At 41.2% G+C, this 20,000-nt stretch overlaps 1 protein-coding gene across 7 annotated transcripts in view; it reads left to right on the top strand.

Moving 5' to 3' along the window:
* Nucleotides 1-20,000, top strand: part of LOC137999731 (gamma-aminobutyric acid type B receptor subunit 2-like) — a 47,007-nt gene that overhangs the window by 15,453 nt on the left and 11,554 nt on the right. For 4 of the 7 annotated variants that reach the window (XM_068845605.1, XM_068845606.1, XM_068845604.1 and 1 more), the window contains 16 exons: nucleotides 475-735; nucleotides 2,638-2,775; nucleotides 3,688-3,855; nucleotides 4,203-4,316; nucleotides 5,230-5,295; nucleotides 5,773-5,979; nucleotides 7,379-7,618; nucleotides 9,726-9,795; nucleotides 11,558-11,638; nucleotides 12,438-12,588; nucleotides 13,481-13,610; nucleotides 14,493-14,600; nucleotides 15,143-15,274; nucleotides 17,579-17,911; nucleotides 18,667-18,804; nucleotides 19,842-20,000. The exon at nucleotides 19,842-20,000 is cut by the window's right edge and continues 39 nt beyond it. In XM_068845605.1, the coding sequence (XP_068701706.1) occupies nucleotides 514-735; nucleotides 2,638-2,775; nucleotides 3,688-3,855; nucleotides 4,203-4,316; nucleotides 5,230-5,295; nucleotides 5,773-5,979; nucleotides 7,379-7,618; nucleotides 9,726-9,795; nucleotides 11,558-11,638; nucleotides 12,438-12,588; nucleotides 13,481-13,610; nucleotides 14,493-14,600; nucleotides 15,143-15,274; nucleotides 17,579-17,911; nucleotides 18,667-18,804; nucleotides 19,842-19,880 (2,337 nt within the window). In that variant the 5' untranslated portion in view covers nucleotides 475-513 and the 3' untranslated portion in view covers nucleotides 19,881-20,000. The remainder of the gene's footprint in view (nucleotides 1-474; nucleotides 736-2,637; nucleotides 2,776-3,687; nucleotides 3,856-4,202; nucleotides 4,317-5,229; nucleotides 5,296-5,772; nucleotides 5,980-7,378; nucleotides 7,619-9,725; nucleotides 9,796-11,557; nucleotides 11,639-12,437; nucleotides 12,589-13,480; nucleotides 13,611-14,492; nucleotides 14,601-15,142; nucleotides 15,275-17,578; nucleotides 17,912-18,666; nucleotides 18,805-19,841) is intronic. The other 3 variants (XR_011122996.1, XR_011122995.1, XR_011122994.1) reach the window with 1 other exon arrangement.

Genomic DNA, 20,000 nt, shown 5'->3' with positions numbered 1-20,000 from the left:
ATCGAATAATACAGAATCATACAGAATCACTGCACATTGGAAAGAAAACACCCAACTGGGAAAAAAAAATTCCAATAGTTCTGTGTGGAAAAAGAAATTTGTGCAAATAGTAAAAATTAATGTTTAAGGTGGCTTGTAATGTTGGATTTTCTCTGACAAATATTGCTTCTCATTTCCTTTAGATTTTGTATTGACAAATATGAACTTTCTCCAGATTTGTCCTCATTTCAAACCTGACAAATTTTACATTTGTCTTGAAAGCGAATGCATCATTATCCTATTTGTCTTCAGGACAAAGATCATATTTGTCATTTGATCAAATGCAGACAAATATGTTAAATGTTGTATTTGAATCACAGTTATATCAGATTTGTCTTCTATCAAATCCATTTTTGCGCGCAGTGACATTCGCAATCATATGGACTGAATTGAAAGCCCTACGAGTAGACTCATCCTTCTTTTTTCAAATCACAGATGCAACTATTTGATTGAACAAACACCGAAAAGCTGACCATGAAGTTTCATACGCCCACGTTTTTCCTGTTTTTGTGGGCAACGAAAATCAGTTCTGCCAAAACACCGATTTACATTGGAGGCTTCTTTCCACTCAGTCCAAACAAGGCCTCGGTACCAGGACGGGCACTTTTGGCCGCGGCGGAAATGGCACTAGATCACGTGAACAAATCTGCGATTCTGAGAGATTACGAGCTCCGAATGATTGTAAAGGATTCCAAGGTGAGAGTAGATCTGAGTTGTGCGGGAAGCAAGACTCTCTAACAAAATGAGAATGGTCTGTGTTGTACTCGTACCGATCCTCTGTGAGGTGATGACTGAGACAAACCGTCACCTCAGAACGTTTAAATTTTTTAAAAGTTCTCGGTGGTATTGCAGGTACGTCTTGCAAGTGGCAGCTTCACATGCCATACATGGGGTAAGTTGGGTTGGGAACAGCCAAACACACCCGCCTGGTATGTTAGCTACGCCATGCTGATGAGGCCCAAAATGCCGAAACAGCTGTCCATGGCTGCCAATTGACCGGGTGAAATGCTTGTGCGCATGCGTGATTTGTTGGCCACACCGGGTTGGTGTTAGCGTGTGTCACCTTGCTTTTATTGTCAAAATTAAGGACGGTACCTACTATTCTTATTGCTCATACGTTCTACGCAACTCCAGATACTCGGATTTCCTATAGATGATGCTTGCTAATGCAGGGATATTTTTGCGCGTTTAAAGTACTCTTGGTATCCAAAAAGAAAATTGGGGTTAACCATGCATTCTTTAGAGATATTTAAGCTTCAATTTGAGAATGAACGCCATACATTGCTTTGTATTTTAGAGCTTTTTACAAATATTGTTCATGAATTATCTTTGGAAAACACGTCGTTACCCCCAATTTTCTTGTTGGATTTCAATAACACTTGCTAAGATATACCTTTTCAGCATAATCGTAAATCGGGGCAAACATACCTTTGAATTAGTAGGCACCGTACTTAAAGATGAGCTATAAAGCCCGTGAAAGGGTGTAGGTAGGGTACCAATAAACCCATAGCGCATAAAACAAACAACTGAAGCAGTTAGTTGTTAAAGAAACTATGATGGGCAAATGAAGTACTGAAGTTTAGTTGTGTTAATTGAGTTGATAAAATGAAATTGGTCACCGTAGGGAGAACAGAAAGCTGACTGATATTTCGAAAGTCAACCCTTGCCAGAACGAACCAAGGGTTCGGGGGTTGTGGAGCGTTCTATATCGCACAGTAAAGCAACGCTATTGGTGGAAGCAGCGAGAGAAAATTAATGGCATTAGAATAAACCTACCTTTAGGGAAACCAATAACTCGCAGTAATAGAACAGTTCACAGAGAAAATGTAAAATAGAGTGGTACGAGTAAAATCTACAAACTACATTTATGCTCTGATTTAACTAAATCAAGCAAATACTTGAAAGTATTTGATTTAAAAGACGTTAAATTGAGGTCTTTAGCCCGAAGTTCTTTTGGTAAATTGTTTCATTCTTTTCCTGTTGTAAATTTAAAAGTAGACTGATCCATACTGTAGCACACTCAACTTTTGCCAAGTGAAATTCACGGGTGTCTCTTAAGGTCCTACTACAACATTCAGACGTCGAAGTCATATAGCTCTGAAGTTGTATAGGACAACGGTAATTATTAACAATTTTAAATACTTGCTGAAAACGCATAAACCTTCGTCTGCTAGATAGCGTCAGAGCGTGAGAGCAGATTGGCTGGTTTGTCCCTAGGATAATCCTCATAGCTATGTTTTGCAACCGTTCCAAAACCTCAGAGTTTTTCTTCGTCCTGGATTCCCTTATGGTGGAACCATAATCTAAAATGGATAAAATTGTTACTTTATAAATCTTCAAAAGGGTAGTTGGGCCGAGAAAAGATGAAATTCTATTTAACAGCTTAAGCTTCGGGTAGACTCTGGAAGCGACATAAGATATGTGAACTGCTGCTGTTGGCTGACATAAGATATGTGAACTGCTGGCTTTGTCAAATTGCTGCTTCAGAATTAAGCGGTGACTACGATTGCCGTCCTCTAAGATGTTTCACTTTATATCTTTTTGTAATAACGATCATCATTGTTCTTCACCCGATTCATTCTTTTTATTTGTGAACAGTGTGATCTGGCTTATAGCGCCAACATGTTTATGGATTTGTTGTCAGAGAAACCAAACTGTTTGATGACGTTTGGAGCGGCATGTTCTGATGTCACTGAAATATTGGCAGAGATGTCAGCTTATAGGAAACTGGTTCAGGTATACCTCAAATCACATGACTTGATGCAAATGTAGGAAAATAGGCTCACGTATTCGACAAGTAACAAGCCTTCTGTTTCTTGGACATCATGGGCACTTTTGAACGTATGCTGATTGGCCATGGTCAGTCAGTCAAGCAGTCAACCAAACAATCTGTTAGTCTCTATAGGTCAGTCAATCAGTAAGGTAGTTAACTGCCAGTCAATTGCTACTGCAGTCTATCAGCCAGTTCCTCTGAGTCAGGAGCCCATCAAGGGGAACCTCTATCTCCCATACTTGGCCTTGGAGTCAACCCTTTCCCGAGTAGATCTATTATTAGAACGCCTCCCAGGGGAAGTTTCACACGCCCTCAGCGCGATCAGTTTGAAGAGCCAATAAAAACAGAGCTATGACAGTCATTGTTTTACCCACACGCTTTTCGCGGTTTACTCGACAGAAATATGATACTTTTCGCGGGAAAAAGCCGTTCTTTAAATAATTCTACTCGGAAAAGGGTTGACTCAAGGAATTAGTGTAGATAGAGGCTCCCCTTGATGGGCTCCTGTCTGAGTAGACTTCCCCCGTCATTAAACCGTTCAGTTAGCCCCTTATTTCTGCACTCTGACCTCAACCATTACTTATTTCCTGGGTTTTTCCTTTAAACTTTTACCCATGCTTTAAATAACTGAATTTGTCACTTTGCCCTTAAATCCGATGGTTTGCTAATCGCCCTGGCCCAAGTTATTCAAAAGATGGATAGCGCTATCTGCCGGATAAGTCGTTTCGGAACCAATTGCGTTATCCAGTGGATAGTGATTTATCCGGTGGATAGCGTTCTCCACCTTTTGAACAACTAGCGCCTGGTAGAATTAGATACAACGGACATCGTTGCGCTCTTTGCACTAATTAATGAACCCTTCGTCCCTTCTGCAGATATCGTATGCCTCCAGATCGCTTGCTCTATCAAACAGAGAGAAGTTCCCCACCCTCTTCCGCGCGCTGCCTTCAGAGTCCGCGCGGAATCTGGCGCGAATTGCTTGGATAGAACATTTTGGCTGGAAGCATATCGCGACCATGTATGAGAAAACTAGCATGGATTTGGTGAGTGTAGCGAGCAAATCAGACTAGTTATAATTCCTCTGTTGCAGGAACCCATGACCCGGAACCTACAACTCCCATGCTGGGCCTATGTCACGGCATTTTTACAGACCGATCTATTTTTAGACCACCTTTTCCGAAAAAAACAAAGGCAGTTTCCGGTTCGGTCACCCTATGACGTTAGGTTAGTTGGGTCATCGGGCTCATGTGGGAGCCTCATTCACGGGAAATTCAATCTAAAATAAATCGGTCTGTGAAACGCCGTGACACGAACACAATGGAGTTGTAGGCTCCGGGTCATGGGTCCCTCTCTGTTGACTATTTGAAAAGTGTCGTTTTCTTCCCCAAAGGCGTCACAGTCCAACACCCAAGTCATTGAACAGCTGCAAGCAATAAATCGCACAGTTCTTTTGTCGGAAGAAATCACAAAACAGCACGTTGACTTGAAGCTGAAAACCCTGGCGGTGAGTTAAAGATTTTTAATCAATCGTTGTCGCCATCATCATTATCATTTTTATCGCCGTCATCACCAGGAGCTTATCAAGTGGAGCCTCTATGTCCCATACTTGACCGAGGAGTCTAGCACGCCCACTAGTTGTAAAACCCAAGTTAACTCAGCGTCAAGGGAAATAAGAAAGGAAAGGAACTTGATTTAAGTGTCTAGTAGTTTTTAGCGCTGGAGCACTAAAAGTAGACACTGTAAAATGAAATTTACAATTAACACAAATCAAGTCAAATGTTGGTTTTTGAGCGGAGGGGAAACCGGAGTACCCGGAGAAAACCTCTCGGTGCAGAGTTGAGAACCAACAAACTCAACCCACAGATGACACCGAGTCTGGGAATCGAACCTGTGCCATATTGGTGGGAGGTGAGTGCTCTCAACACAGCACCATCCCTGCACTCATGTTAATTTTGGTGGCAAAAACTTCTTCCTAAATATAATTTACTTGGGAAGGGGTTGACTCAAGAATTAGTGGAGACACGAGGTCCTCCTTAATGACCTCCCGTCATCACGGAGTATCATCATATTTAAACATACATCAAAACTACAGGAAATACTGATGATGACGTTTTGAAAATTTCCACCCCTTCTTAGTTTTCCTTTTTTCTTGATGAAAGTCGGTTTGTAATTAAATTGGAGATCATTGTCCTGCTGTTATCAAACGCGTTCCCACGACTTTTCCCTGCGCTTAAGAGGGGCCTCGACGCAATGGAGCGAAAAGGGCCTGGGAGCAAGAAACCTAGTGCTGCGAGTTGCACAATCTTGAAAGAAATCTCGGATACCCAGAGTTCTTAAGACTTATCAGGAAAATTGTTCTCTTTGTCATGAGGTTAAACAGATTTTTGTACACAATGACTGCTTCATTTCTTTTGCAGCGAAACGATGCCCGAATAATAGTGGGAACTTTTTACGAAGCACTGGCAAGGCATATTTTTTGCCAGGTAGAAGAAGTTACTTGTAAATAATACTGAATACTCAATTGACTACGGCCCCTCAGGGTTTTTTCAGAGTAGGCAAAACAAATGACAAAACGAGAATAACAGATTCAAGAATCTCAGCTACCAGACGCACGCACCTGCCGACATCCGGTGTTAAAAATATCCCGACCCTACCCTTGCCCTCTTTGTCTTTATTCTCTATTGACCGGGGATGGCCCAGCCAATTCCTAACGGATTTCAACTCCAGGGCCTCTAAAATTAAGTTATGAATTTCGGTGTCACCCGTGTAGCAAACGAATAAAACATTTGAAAGAAGGGTTGTTGAGATGCAGCCAGAGTTATTTAAAATTCGTCTGCTCAAAGAGAGGATCCACAAAGAACAAAAATGAAAGACACGAAACTGTACGTCGAGCTTATCTTAAAAGGGTCGCGCAACAGGTGTTTGCTTTTCGGTCAAAGAAAACATGTTTTTGATTGCAGGCATACAAGTCAGACCTGTTTGGAGCTCGTTATGTCTGGATACTGATTGGCACATACACTCAGCGGTGGTGGTCTGTTCCAGATCCTTCTCTGGAGTGTACGAAGGAAGAGATGCAAAAAGCAGTGGCATACACATTCATTTTCAACAACCAGATATTTGTCAGCGAGGAAAACAGGGAGAAACAAAATCAAACACTTTCGGGCCTGGCAAGTATTTGCTTTGCCTTGTTGTTGTTGTTGTTTTTCTTCCTTTGCAAAAGAGAATAGAGCGTCGATTGCCCCCAGGACTTTTTACATCGCTCTCGATTTTTAGGTTTAAGCATTTCTTTACAGTACAAGATTCCCTTGTTAGAGAGAACATTGTGATTTGAGATGTCAGTTAAGTTGTGACCCGCGTTTATTCGTAATAAGATAAAAATACCATCTTATCAAAAGAAATAGAGGACCATAAGTTGAAATAAAAAGTAGGTTCTTAAGGCTTTTTTGTGTCTGTAGATCTTTGAATCAATGGACCTCTTTAGCTTGTACGTTTTGTTTTCCCATCTCAGACCACGTGATATTCCCAAGGCAATTTTCTTTTTGTTTTTTCATAAGTTATGCATACATATGCACGTGCAGGAGACGACATTTGAAAGAAACGTTTTCCTGGAGTAACATCACGTGGTCTGAAATGGGAAGACAAAACGTACAAGCTAAAGAGGTCCATTGTCACTGTAAAATGTTTAATTTAGGCTGGCGTACTTGGCGGCGTACTAGGGAGTTTAAGATCTACGACGCTGACGTCGATGAAAACGTCACCTCAAAATATAACGTTGCACTATCGTAAGTTTCTCGCGGTTTGGCCAACTCGTTCGCGTCTTACAATGTGGCCGAAGTATCCTAAAAATAAATTTGTACGAGCGGTTTCAGAGCAAAAATAGAGAACGAAAGATTCACATTTGAATGCTCACGTTGTCGTCAAAACCTCAAATTTGATGATTTCACGTCGTTGTTGTACAGAGAACCGCACGTTTATGTGCTAAAATGCGTGCCGCACGTACAGAACGATTATTTTTCCTCTTTTAACCAATGAAATTGTTGTTTCGTGGCGTTCTCGTCGACCACCGCGTCGAAGATCTTAAAGTCCCTACTATATAGAACACGGGCCCCAAACTTGACCAATCACAACTCACGTACTCTCTGAGGGATATGATAAGGAGTTTAGCAAAGACGGCGGCTACGGCAACCACAACGCCACAAAGCAAGAATATGATTGGTTAAAAGGGAAAAGTATTCGTTCTGCACGTGCACTCCACAAAACAAGACGTGAAAAACAATGAACCATGCCGCTTTCCTCGCTTAAACTCCCTTAGTGGGAGACTCCTACGGCAACGATAACGTCAAAAAAAAAAGAGATAGATAGACGTTTATTAAAAATACCTTAATAGCAGCTAGAAGCTGAATTGCGAAGGTGTACAAAGTAAACAATAACATGTAAGAAAGAACTAATTTACATATATATACATTACATTACGTTGCTTTAATACCTAAAATGATTATGAAAGAAATAACCTTTATGTTTGAATGTCTTCTCCTGAAAATGTTTTACTTTTCTTTCTTTCAACAGACAAAAAACCAGTTTTACGAAGAATATAGAGGGAGATTACAGAAGTTAAAGTTATCAGCAGCACCCAATATTACTGCTTACACATACGATGCTCTGTGGACCATTGCTGCTTGTCTCAACAAGTCAATACCGGCGCTTGAAAGAATGGGACTTCAATTACAAGACTTTGGTCAAAATAAGAAAAAAATGACCGAGTTGTTCGTCCAAACGATTCAAAATATTCATGTTTTGGGAGTAACGGTGGGTGCGATTATATATATATCCTCTTTTATTGCGTGTTCTAGTCACGTCCTAAGTTTAAGTTTTTTTTTTAAAGAGGCGCTCTGTTAAGTCTTGGTAGGGACTTTCAGATCTGCCATTGCGACGTCCACGAAAGTGGGCACCTAAAAAGAATAATAATAATAATAAACCCAAAATTAATTCTTATTTTTCTTTGGATTTCGAAACAATGTTAACCAAACACTAAGCAACCCAAGTTTTAAGCCTTGGTTTCAAAAAGGCACCTGTTTACATTAACTGGAATTTTCCTATTTAATAGTCCGCCTTTACTAACTTTAAGTTCTTGAGAGAGCTGGTTCTAGGAGAAAATGACGTCAAAGGCTCACTAGTTTAAGAGAGCAATGTTTTTATACCCCGCAGAATTACGAGAGTTTTGGGCTTTCAGACTTTCAGACGCTGAAATTTTAAGCTAGTGAGCCTTTGGCGTCACTTTTGCGGGATCCAACCCACTGAGGTCCAATCGGTCAGTTTTGAACGGGAGTAATGGCGGACCGTGAAATCCAAAACATACATACAAAGTAAACGCCCTTTGGATAAAAATCAAAGCTCAAAATTTTGCCAGTCAGGTGTTAAGCAAACGTACTTTCAAAATCTGAAGAAAAAAAGGAAGTGATTTTTTTTATCACAGGGCACTTGTCTTTCGCGGTTTTTCTTCAGGTGGTGCTCACGTTACGTCATCGCGGCCATGTTGGTGGATGAAAACAAAAGATCTTTCATTAGCTCGTCTTGTTCGTCCACCAGCAATTGTACAAGTTTAATTCCTCGACAGTTACTACACATTTTTAACGCGAAACTACATGAAATAGCTTCGTAGTGATATGAATAACGCGAACTTGTATTTTTAAATGAAGTCCTCGTAGCCGTCGTCGTCCTCGTTTCGTAAGCTCCATAATATGTGCTGCAATACGTGCTGCACGTGCAGCACGATTATTTTCTTTCAGCCAATGATATTATTGTTTTGTGGCGTTGTCGTATCCGTTGCCGTCGTCGTTTTTAAGATCAAGTGAAGATAATTCTCTTCATTACGTCTCTGCACACCTCCTGCGGTTTCCAATGTCGCCCAGGTTTGTGGCCTCACAGCCATAACGCACCCTAAAAGACCTACTTAGCTAGACTTTGTTACTTCTGCGCTTTTCTGTGCATAAAGCGAGAGCCGAAACTTCACTTTATCTGGTTCCATGCCAGAGTCTATCCTCTGCGTCACTGCCCGCAATCGTCAAATTTTGTTTAAACAATTGCCTCCAAATCATCCCGGAACGACCTCTCTTTCCTCAACTATCCCCGTCGCTGACTGTGTTCGTTCTTGTTAATTTATCTTCACCGTGATTTTTTAATCTCACTGGCATACGTGGCTGATGGTAAGAAAAAGTGCCGAAAAGAATGACTGTGACACCTGAACTATACTTGTCTGCCGGGTGCGCTTCTCGGAGTAAGTGGACCTACCCTTTCAAAACCAGCCTACGGTCCTTCTACAGAAAGTAGGCGACCTAATTATGTTAACTTCGGGGCGTTTTCTTCATTAAATGTAGCACCCCTCAGCAGAAATCATTTGAGATGTGTCAACAAATTCGCACTCCAGACCATTTCACTTAGGTCCCGTCCACTCGTAACCGAATAGTTTTGAATCCGCAACTGTTTCTCTGCGGATTCAGGATTTTTCACGTTCACACATAACGTATTCAAATCGAATTTGTTCCTCCACACGTATCCAGATTTGTTCTAATATCCAGGACTCCTCTGTGACTATTGTCAACAGAGCATGCGCCATCAGGCGTGCGAGTTGGCGACAAGAGAAGCGATAACACAACGTTCAGTTCAGCGGCCAGTGAATATTTACCCAGTGAAGACTGGATCTGAGTTTGTAACGTCATTTCGAAATTCTTTGCGTATTCAAAAGTTTCCACTCCGGAGGGCGGATTTAAAAAGTAGCGGATTCGCATGCCAGATTCGCTGGATACGTGTGGACGAAAAGCGAATCCGCAAAACAAAATTGGTTGCGGATTCAAAAATACCCGGATACGTGTAGACGGAACCTTAGGATTAATTCTTTTTTTTTTTTTGTAATTAGGGAGAAGTAGCGTTTTTCTCTGATGGGGACCGTTACGACGGCATGGTAGAAATACTTCAACAACACCCAGGTAATTTGATGAAAATTCTAGACGGATACGCTAGAAAAGGGACGGAGGATTAAACAAAAAGAACGACATATAACATCTCATAACATTTTACAGACACATTGCCATTTTTAAAAGGTGGGCAGACACGAGGGGTCACGTTGCAGCGACATGTTCCAGCGACAAAAAGGTGTGTAGTACACACTGAGGCGACACGCACTAGGGCCGTGTAGGCGAACTTGGGCAAATTAAGATAGTTCGACCGATAATTCGCCTGTGCATAAATACGGGAAAAGGGTGGATCATCCATTTGGAAGATTTATCACGGTAGTTCGTCTTGACAGAAAAACTATTGTGGATAATTCGTCCAGACGTATGACAGATGATTCGCCTTGATAGATAATACGTCTATATCGAATCATAAATTCACCCAATATAATTTTTTTTATTTATTATTATTATTTTTTTTTGGGGGGGGGGGGGGTTGCTTTGCCGTCGTAGATACGTTTGTTTGTTTGTTATTTATTTGTTTGTGCAGGTTGAAGTTTTGGCAGCTATTCAGCTGATGTGGACCTGCTATAACCACCCACCCACCCACCCATATACTCACAGAGGACAGCCACAACACCAGGAACTTCATCCCCTACTCTTCTCGAATAGTGTGTGGGTTCTTTAAGGTCCCACAGGGAACTAATGAACATGGAAGATATTTGTGAGACGGAGTCTACGGTTTATAGTCCTTATCCGAGAAGACTTAAAAGTCTAACCATTTGCGGATATAATTACAAAGGCAGCACTTTCTTCTCAGTTATTTAAAGACCCTGAGTTTTGTCCGGCCGGAGTCGAACTCACGACCTCCCACATGGCAGCCTGGTGCTCAACCAACTGAGCCACCGGTGCGCGGTTAAAAGAGAGCTTTAGATTCTGCATTTCTTTTGCCGTACTCCATAAAACAACAACGTGAAATCACCAAATTTTGGGTTTTGACGACAACGCAAGTCATTGCACACCGTGACTGAACTTCGCGTATCTGACATGTTGTTTCCCGCGTGATTTGCCTGAGTGCCTTTAGCCAATCACATCACGTATTTGGACAAGTCGTCATTTGAAAAACCAAAACAAACGACCGTAATGACTTTTGGGTGAAGGTGGACCTTTAAAACCGTTCTTACCCATTTACAGGATAGTTCGCCCGTATTGTGCAAGGTGAACAATACGGAATAATCGCGGAATACTTGCGATAGCACCAAGTTATATTTTGGAATGACGTTTTCGTAGCCTTAGCCGTGGTCTTTGCTAAAACTCCCTAATATGGACTTTAAGATCTACGACGACGAAGGTCGACGAAAAACGTCACCTCAAAATATAACTTGGTTCTATCATAAGTCTTTCGCGATTATTCAGTTTCGTTTACGTCATACAATATGGGCGAGGTATCCTAAAAATAAATTGGTACGAGAGGTTCCAGAGCGAAAAAAGAGAATGAAAGATTCTCTGTTGCATACTTACGTTGTCGTCAAGACCTCAAATTTGGCGATCTCACGTCGTCGCTAAGCAGAAGACCGCAAACATACTTGCTAATATCCGTGCTGCACGTGCAGCACGAATATTTATGCTCTTTAGCCAATGATATCATTATTTTGTGGTGTTGTCGTAGTCGTAGCCGTCGTTGTTTCTTAAACTCCCTAATTTCCGTAGTAATTGGATATCTATCTCTACGCAGCCCACAAACATCTAAAACCTAAGAAGTAAAATTCTCATGGCTACCAACCTTTTCTTCCCACAGATGGTCATGCAGTCGCGGTGGGTTATTATGACGCACGAGTTGGACGACTTCGTCTTGTAAAACAAGGAAATGTTTGGCCAGGCGAGTATGATTTTGCTTTGTTTCTGTTAAGCAGTACATAGGTCAACCCAACTAAAGGCCTCAAGAAAGACCAGGGGCCCGTTTCTCGAAAGTCCCGAAAACTTTTCGGGCACGGAAAGCCATTTGTGAAACTGCCAACCGCTTGTTTTGGAAAGCCGATCTTTTAACATGTATTTAAGGCAACAAAAAGAAAAATAACTGTTAAGTTTGACGAATTCAATCCTCTCCTTTCTTGAGATACAAAGAAAATTGGGACACCCGAAAACGTCCAGTAAAGTTTCGGGACTTTTGAGAAACGGGCCCCAGGGGCCCGTTTCTCGAAAGTCCCGAAAACTTTTCGGGCCCGAAGAGCCATCTGTGAACCTTCCAACCGCTTGTTCAGGAAAGTCGATCTTTTAACATGCTTTCGAGGTAACAAAAAGCAAACTGTCTGTGAAGTTTGACGACCCAAATCCTCTCCGTTCTTGAGATACAGAGGAAATTATGACACCCAAAAATGGCCAGTAAAGTTTCGGGACTTTCGAGAAATGGACCTGAGCACCATGGAGAAGTACCCATTCACTTTATGAACAATGTGGAGGCTCTGTCGCCTCCTACAAGTTTTTTTCCTTTCCTATAAACCGTTTTCAGATGTTTCTGCAAATTCAATATTTTTCTGTCAGTGATTAACAGCGCTGGACGGTAATCCGGAGTCCTACTAACTAAACCAATACGTTGACGCTTCGCATAATTTGTGATAAATCGAGCAAAGAGAGGGGTTTAAAAGGACATGCATTTTTTTTCATTTTTTTTTCCTCAGGTGGAAAAATTCCTCGTGATAAAATAATTACCGTGAATAAATTTGTTCAGATTCCCTTGTGGTTGATCGTTTTTGCTTGCACTCTGAGCTTTCTTGGAATCGCTTTGGCGTTGTTCCTTTTGTGGTTCAACTTGCGTTACAGAGCAAAAAGGTTAGTTGTTGTCATTCTCAACAAATTTAATGATATTGGGTACCAGCCGAGTGATAACGGCTGACGCAGATATCAAATAAGCAAATTCATGCAGCCGGCGCTAGTCTCGGGAAAACGAACATGAATGAATCGAAATTCGTTAGCCAATCACAGCAGACCCTGACAATCAAATAAGCCAATCATATGACGACGCAATCTATGCAGCCAAAGTTTAGCGCGGGAAAACGAATGTGAGCAAATTGCTTTTGTCTCTGATTAGCTCAGGATGTGGCGCGCGAGGCCTTTTAGACCAATCATTAAGCGCAGCAATCCCGATATAACTTTCTACGCTTGTTTGAAAAAATACTTAATAACGCCTACGGCTGAATCGAACCAAGTGATACTTACTTTCGTAAGGTTAGTGCTTTTATCCTCCGAGAATCGAGACCTAGATAGATTTAGATAGATAGTTTAATAGTAATAAAACATTGCAGCCATAGGCTGAATTACGAATTATTTACAGCATAGGATCAATTTAAAGGAAATAATGTTAAAATTAATATTTATAAATTTAACCCACGTCTCCCCACTTAAAATCTATTGGCTAAAAATATGGCTGATTATAAAACTTGACTCACCTATTCTTGTGCAAACATTTTCCTTTGTTTCGGTTAAAAGTGGCGTGCCCGCAATACGACGAGAAGCCAGATAAGATTTTTCATCGTTAATTCGTACATGGTCCTCACCACGATCATTCAATATGACCACAAAATTGTGCAATATGCACCATAGAACTGTCATTGATTGTCCAACGGTACAAACAGCAGGGATGGATAAACAGTAATTAGATCAGCGACTCGCTTGGGATAAAATGTAAAGTTGTTCTTCTTTGTATGTTTTTGTTATTTCTTAGATATATAAAGCTGTCAAGTCCCAACTTGAATAATGTTATTCTGCTTGGTGGAATAATTATGTATTCCACTGTAGTCATGTACGGATGGGATGGAAGGCTCTCGCCAATAAACTACACTCGTGTTTGCAGAGTAAGTGACATATAATAACAAATCTCAAAATCCAGCTCCAAAGTTGTTACCTATTTTGTGTGGGCCTCTCAGCAAAAGGGAATTGAGGGTGGGGGGTGGAGATGATATCACTAAATGTTTAAGTGCATGGGATGGGGTGGGAAGAACTCACACAAAATGAATGGGCATCGTCTATTGTTCTTTAAGTACCACATTATTAAGACTCGAATTGTGTTTGCAACACTGACTTTTTCACACCCGTACCGGTGTCTATTTCGTGCCAGTGCCGTTCTGCCTGAAGGCCGCGCATTCAAGGATTTTTTTAAAGTCTTGCGTGGTTTCACTGCCCAATAATTCTGCATTTGTGATGGAGCTTAGGGTGCCCTCAAGCCAAAAGAAAGTCAAGAATGAGTGACTCTTTGGCGCTCACCATTCAGTCGAAATGTAGGAAATTTAAGTAAGAAGTCAAATGGAACTCTCCAGTTCCGGTTTGGACTGAACGAATATTTGAGAACTCCTTTGGTGGTGGTCCACCTTGACCGCTCCCAACTTGCGATCACAACAAGCTCATGTTATTCGCTTTGATTCGCGCGAAACTAGTGCGGTCGCACGGTAGCTTGGGCAGATGAAATTTCCGAAATTTCAAACTAAAATTCTTGCTGAATGGAAAGTCACAAATTCATCGCTAATCCGCATTAGGTAATGAGGGTGGCGGGGGTTGAAAAGAAAGACGCTTGATTATCGGGGTCAAAGGATTACATCAAAGCGACAGCCGAGACCAGCAACACCGAGCAGCAACATTGGTGCCAACAGTTAAAACAAGATAAGAATGAGAAAAGTACATGGCCAGCGGGTATAACACGAAAAGATGTTTTCTCACATCTTCATCTGTTCTCTTTAAAGGTCCGATTCTGCCTTTTGTCTTTGGGTTTCACAGTTGGGTTTGGAGCAATGTTTTCGAAAACTTGGAGGGTCTTCCAAATCTTCACCAACATCACGACAGTTAGAAAGGTGAGGTCTTGTACTTCCTTCCTTAGAACTTCATGCAATAGCCAAATTTTCATAAGGTTAAATTCCTCCTAAAGAAATCGCGTAGGTGTTGGAAGTAAAATAAAGATATGATTCGCCAGAGCCTGGATTTGACTTACAAAGCGTCTCTCTAACTCTACTCCACGAGTTCAAAAACCACAGTTTAACAATAACATAAACGCTAATGTTAACTATTGAGCGTTTTCACTCACGTGACCAGCAACCATATCCGATTATCGAGACAATGGAAAGTATTTTCATGAAAATAGAGTTCAATTCCCGGAGGATTAGTTTGGTATACCATCATAGCCGCCATTTCTTTCTTTTGGAACACCAACATGGCATACCGGTCTGAATTCGTCCCGGTCTCATGTAAATACCCCCTAACCTTAACACTTGCTTATGGTAGGAAGCAGGTTGCAAATGCTTACACTTGAATGAACACGCGAGCATCTTATTACTAACATATCTGGACATGAGTGATTGCAGATCGGCTTATGTTGACCCCTTACCTCTCCCCACAGGTGGTCCTTGATTCGGACTTGTTTCGAATGTTAGGAGCATTATTAGTTGTTGATGTCTCGCTCTTGGTGACATGGATGACATTGCATCCTCCCAGTAGGAGAGTTGTTGTTCAAAATGAAGGGAGTCACAAGGTGTGTAATTTTAATTGTAAGGGATTGAACCGATGAAAAGATTTCCGCTGACCATGGAGGTAAAGACCTCTTTTCTTCTTGGTCTACCCATAGTTCATATTGAGGGTTTTGATCTGACGTCACGGCAGCCATGTTGATGTACAGCACCATGCAGTAAAATGTCTTTTGGGAATTTGACTCTATCATTATGCAAAACTTGTGGGGCCATTTTCTATTGTTTTGTACACCAACATGGCCACCTCATCACGTGGATGAAAACCAAGAATAGATGGACTGGTTATAAAACCCCGATAACTTCAAAAGCGAGAACAGTACTGTTGCACTTCATGTTAACTTGAGGGTGACCATGCACAATCTTTTGTCCTCAGTTCACAACTGCGTTTTGAATAAATTAATGGAAACTTTTGATTGGCTGTTTTTGGGTCTTTTGTATGGCTTGTGCATGCCCAGGGCCAAACATAAAGCAAAGAAACATGTCGATTTTCATAACCACCTCCATATATAACTATAGTCTACTTTGGAGAATTGATTGCCGTGGATTGTCAAGGAGACTTAGCGTCGCGTTCACGTGACAAAGGCCAAAAATGAAACACGTTTCTTTGATTTGTGGCCAAACGCAAATATCAGCCTGATCTTTGACGTTAGCCAACAACGAGATGCTAAATATCTCCAATATAGCATTCTTAACTCACTACTTTGTCAGAATTAAGATATAGGAGGCAAAATTCAGCCCTGCCAGACAGGAGATGTCAATATCAAAAATACCATAATACTCTTTGTTTGTCCCTCCAAAATTTTGCGGAAGCGTTGTTTCCAGTTTCTCTTGGAACCATTATAAGTCCCAAAAGAAAATAAAAACAATGCTAACGCAAAATTTTAGAGGGACAAACAAAGAGAATTATGGTATTTTTGATATTGGCTAATTGTCGATGAACGTTTGGAGGGAGAGTAGATCAATTTACCACCCGAGCCCTGAGTTAATAGATGGACTGTTTACTGCCGTGAAAGCCTGAAAACTACGAAAGCGAGAATGGTACTGTCGCATGTCATATTGACCGTGAACATGCACTTAGTTCACTTTCTTAGCTGCGAATAAACCAAGTAGTCGAAACTTTTCATTGGCTATCCCTCTTTCTTTGCTTTGTGCAGGGTAAGTCAAAACAGCGAACGAAAACATAGTGCAAAGAAACTTGTCGAGTTTCATAACCCTCTCCGATCTCTCCATATATAAATTATGTATGACTCCAGGCTTTGCATCTGGCATCGTTAAGGAATTCCTGTTTCTAGTGGAGGTGTTTCAAAGAAGACAAAAATTATGCACAGCGCATTTCGAGTGTATTGAGACCTACAAAAAGGTTGCATGGATGGTTCTTTGCAGTAACTTTTTCAATGGAAAGCAGGCATCACTTCAATCAGAAGGCGCATGCGCAACTAGTCCCAGTCCTCTGCCGTGCGTTTCAGTGAAAAACATGTAAAAACTCTCAGGAAACGAAAGGGAGAGGTGGTTTTTTCACCGGATGGGAACCGTCCCATCATTTTTCGTAAACTGCAGCATGGCATTTCTATTTGGACAAAAAATGGAAATGATATTTTGAAAAGTGTATTAAAGAAGGGCCTTAAAACGTCATAATATTTTGAGAAATATATATATTTTTAAAATACATTGTACAGATTTTGTGTTAGAATGTTCTCATACTGTTGCGCTAAAAATTTGTGAAAAACATAGTTAACTCGCTGACTTTTTACACATTTTCTGTTTTGGTCACCTGATTTACCAAATATGGTTAAGAACCAGACAAAAAAATGTTAAATAGAACACACTTGGCGAAAAAGGGTAACTGTAGAGTTAAAGGGATCCGAAAAATGACTTTGAAGGAGTCCGTAGCAACGGTTTGGTAGTTAAAAGACCCTCTTGAAGGGACAATTCGTGTGGGATATCAAAATAATAATATATTAAATTTATTAGTTGCAAATATCCATATAAATATATATTCAAATGCGGCATGCATCTTATTACTTGCAACTCTGGACATAACTGCAGCAAAAATCTCGTCTTACTCTCGGTTCTAAGCGAACAAGAATGAACCATTTGCACAATGGCGTAATTTACAACGAAGACTTTGAGCAGATCCTAATTGTCAGCCAAATTTGAGCAAGTGTTTTTTAGGTCCAGTCAGAACAGAAAAATGTAAATAAGGAGGCATTTTGAATAAAACACTTTAACCTTGTCATTAAAACGAAGCCATCTTTTGACGTTTTACAAGGTTGCAACTATTTGATCACATGATCAAATTTAATTGACAGGTGTCAGAAGATCGTGATTACAAGACAGTTCTGTACCGCGAGGAATGTGTTGGACCCCATTTCACCATCTGGAGCATCGTTCTGTGCACCTTCCATAGTCTGTTACTGATATTCGGCTTGTTCCTTGCCTTTGAGACTCGCAACGTATCGATTCCGGCGTTGAATGACTCTCGCTTCATCGGGATCAGCGTGTACAACGTGGTAGTCCTGTCCGCGATTGGAGTCCCAATGTCGTTTTTTACGAACAATCATGCAACAGTCAGCTTCTCACTCATCTGCGCAGTGATTCTGTTCTGCACCACACTCACTATCGGGATTCTCTTTGTGCCCAAGGTGCGGTCAAACTTATTCGTAATTTTAACTTATGAGATATAAGCTATCTTCAATTTGGTGCATGCAGACGGTTATTTCACTACCCTTTGACCCATGAGCTGTGATTCACTTCAAAAGCTCTGCGCCACACTTTTTGACCACTCAGGGCCGAGCACTTTGCCACAATCAGGGCCGAGGAAAATCGAAACTAGCGCACGTTTTCCCGCGCCAAGTCTCGATTGCCTTGTGGGAGGCTGTGTGGCCCAGTGGTTAGGGCGCTTTCCTTGAGATCCGGAGATCCCGGGTTCAAGACCCGCTCTGAACACTCGTTGAATTTGATTCTGGTAGTCCCTGGTTCAACTTCCCAGCTGCACTTGTGAATAGCCAACTGGTTTGCCTCCGGCCAGTTGGGATTCTTAACAGTTGTAGTTGTTGTGTTCTGTTGTTTCGTTGATTGTGTTTTCATTGGCCCTGAAAAGCTCCTATGGGGAGCGGTCAATTAAGCATGTATTGTATTGTACTGTATTGTACTGTATTGTATTGTATTGTATTGCATGCTTACGCTTTTCCACCCTGATTGTCTCATTTGGTTGTCCACGCCTATTGTAATTGGATAAAATAATCACTCTGGTTTTTTTGTGGCTGAAATCAATTAAGTAACTCTGGGAATAAGAGCGAAAATTTCTCCTACAGACCTTTGAGCAGATGGGTATAAAACACAGAAATGTTTATCCAACATGTTACAACGCTTTGCTAATTTATTTCGTCTCCTTTAGGTCATTAAAATATACAAAAACCCTGATGAGAATCCAATGCGTGCAAGCAGACCAGGCAATGGATTACCGGCAGTGCGCCCACTTGCACAATCAGGCGCAGATGAAAGTCATCGTGTTGTAGAGGAGGAAAACCTAAACGTGAGTAAAGACGTTAGCCAATTCAAACTCGAAGACGCGCGATTAAAACTGAACACAGCGTTCGGTTCTAGTAATTTCCTTTGGGAATGAAACGTTTTGTTCCAGGTTCTTCCAAATCATTCAAATGTGAATGCTACATTATAATGCAAATACAATACACAAAGAATCTTAACCCCGGGAGATTTGAATTGGGTTTAACATCGAGTTAGCCGGTTTGGTCTATTAACCGTCGACGCATTCGTAAGAGGCAGTGCGGCCCAGTGCTTAAGGCGCTTGTCTCGAGATCGGGACATCCCGAGTTTAAGACCCGTCCTGGGCCCGGTTGTTCGAAAGCCGATTAACTTAATCCAGGATTAGCGTAAACTTTTGTTCCATGTTTTCAACTTTTTGGTGAAAGTTTCTTTTGCTAATTTTTGTTTTTCAAGACTGACTTCTTCTCATGTAAAGTTTTGCCGACTATCAGCGTAAAACAGCATTTGGGAGTAGAGAAATAAACTCCTTGGATAATTTTTAATCTGCGATTAGCGTTAATCGACTTTTGAACAACCGGGCCCTGATCCTGGTAGTCCCTGGTTCTACTTCTCGGCTGCACTTGTAAATAGCCAACTGATGTGCTCCGGCCAGTTGGGATTCTTGAGAAAGTTGTTCTGTACTGTTGTTTCATTGATTTCGTTTCGTTGGCCTTGAAAAATCTCTATCAATTAAATATGTATGTATGTACGCTCATTGGCCATCCGTCTGTAGAGCCTTCCCAAGACTGTTTGTATTTCACGTTTTTGAGATCCATGGTCACTTAAACGACCATGGAAAAATATTTTCGACGTCCGTATCAAATTTGCTTTGATTTTTGGCGGTTGTTTTGGCTGATTGGCGAACTCAGATAAAGGAAGGTTCAATTTGTCTTACTTCCAAGAAAGGGCCAGGCCAAAACATACGATTAAAAACATGCGGGTTCGGTTGAATCGCTTTTCAGTTGTCTTTTCTACTTTCATTTAAGCTAAAATATAACAAGCCATTTTATGTTAAACTTACAACAGGCGATGGTAAAAGCTTCATCGAGGCCGCAAGACAAATGAAAACAAGGTACGCAATGGCATGCTCCCACAGGTTCCAACTGGCTATCGGAAGGTCATTCGTCTGATGTTCGAGAGTAATCGGACTTTTTCCGGAGTACACCTAAATTATCATTGATTAAT

This window comes from Montipora foliosa, chromosome 4 (genome assembly GCF_036669935.1).
Source record: "Montipora foliosa isolate CH-2021 chromosome 4, ASM3666993v2, whole genome shotgun sequence".
NCBI classification, from domain to species: Eukaryota; Metazoa; Cnidaria; class Anthozoa; order Scleractinia; family Acroporidae; genus Montipora; species Montipora foliosa.
Note: the sequence above shows the minus strand (reverse complement) of the source record. Positions and strands in the feature narration are given on the sequence as shown.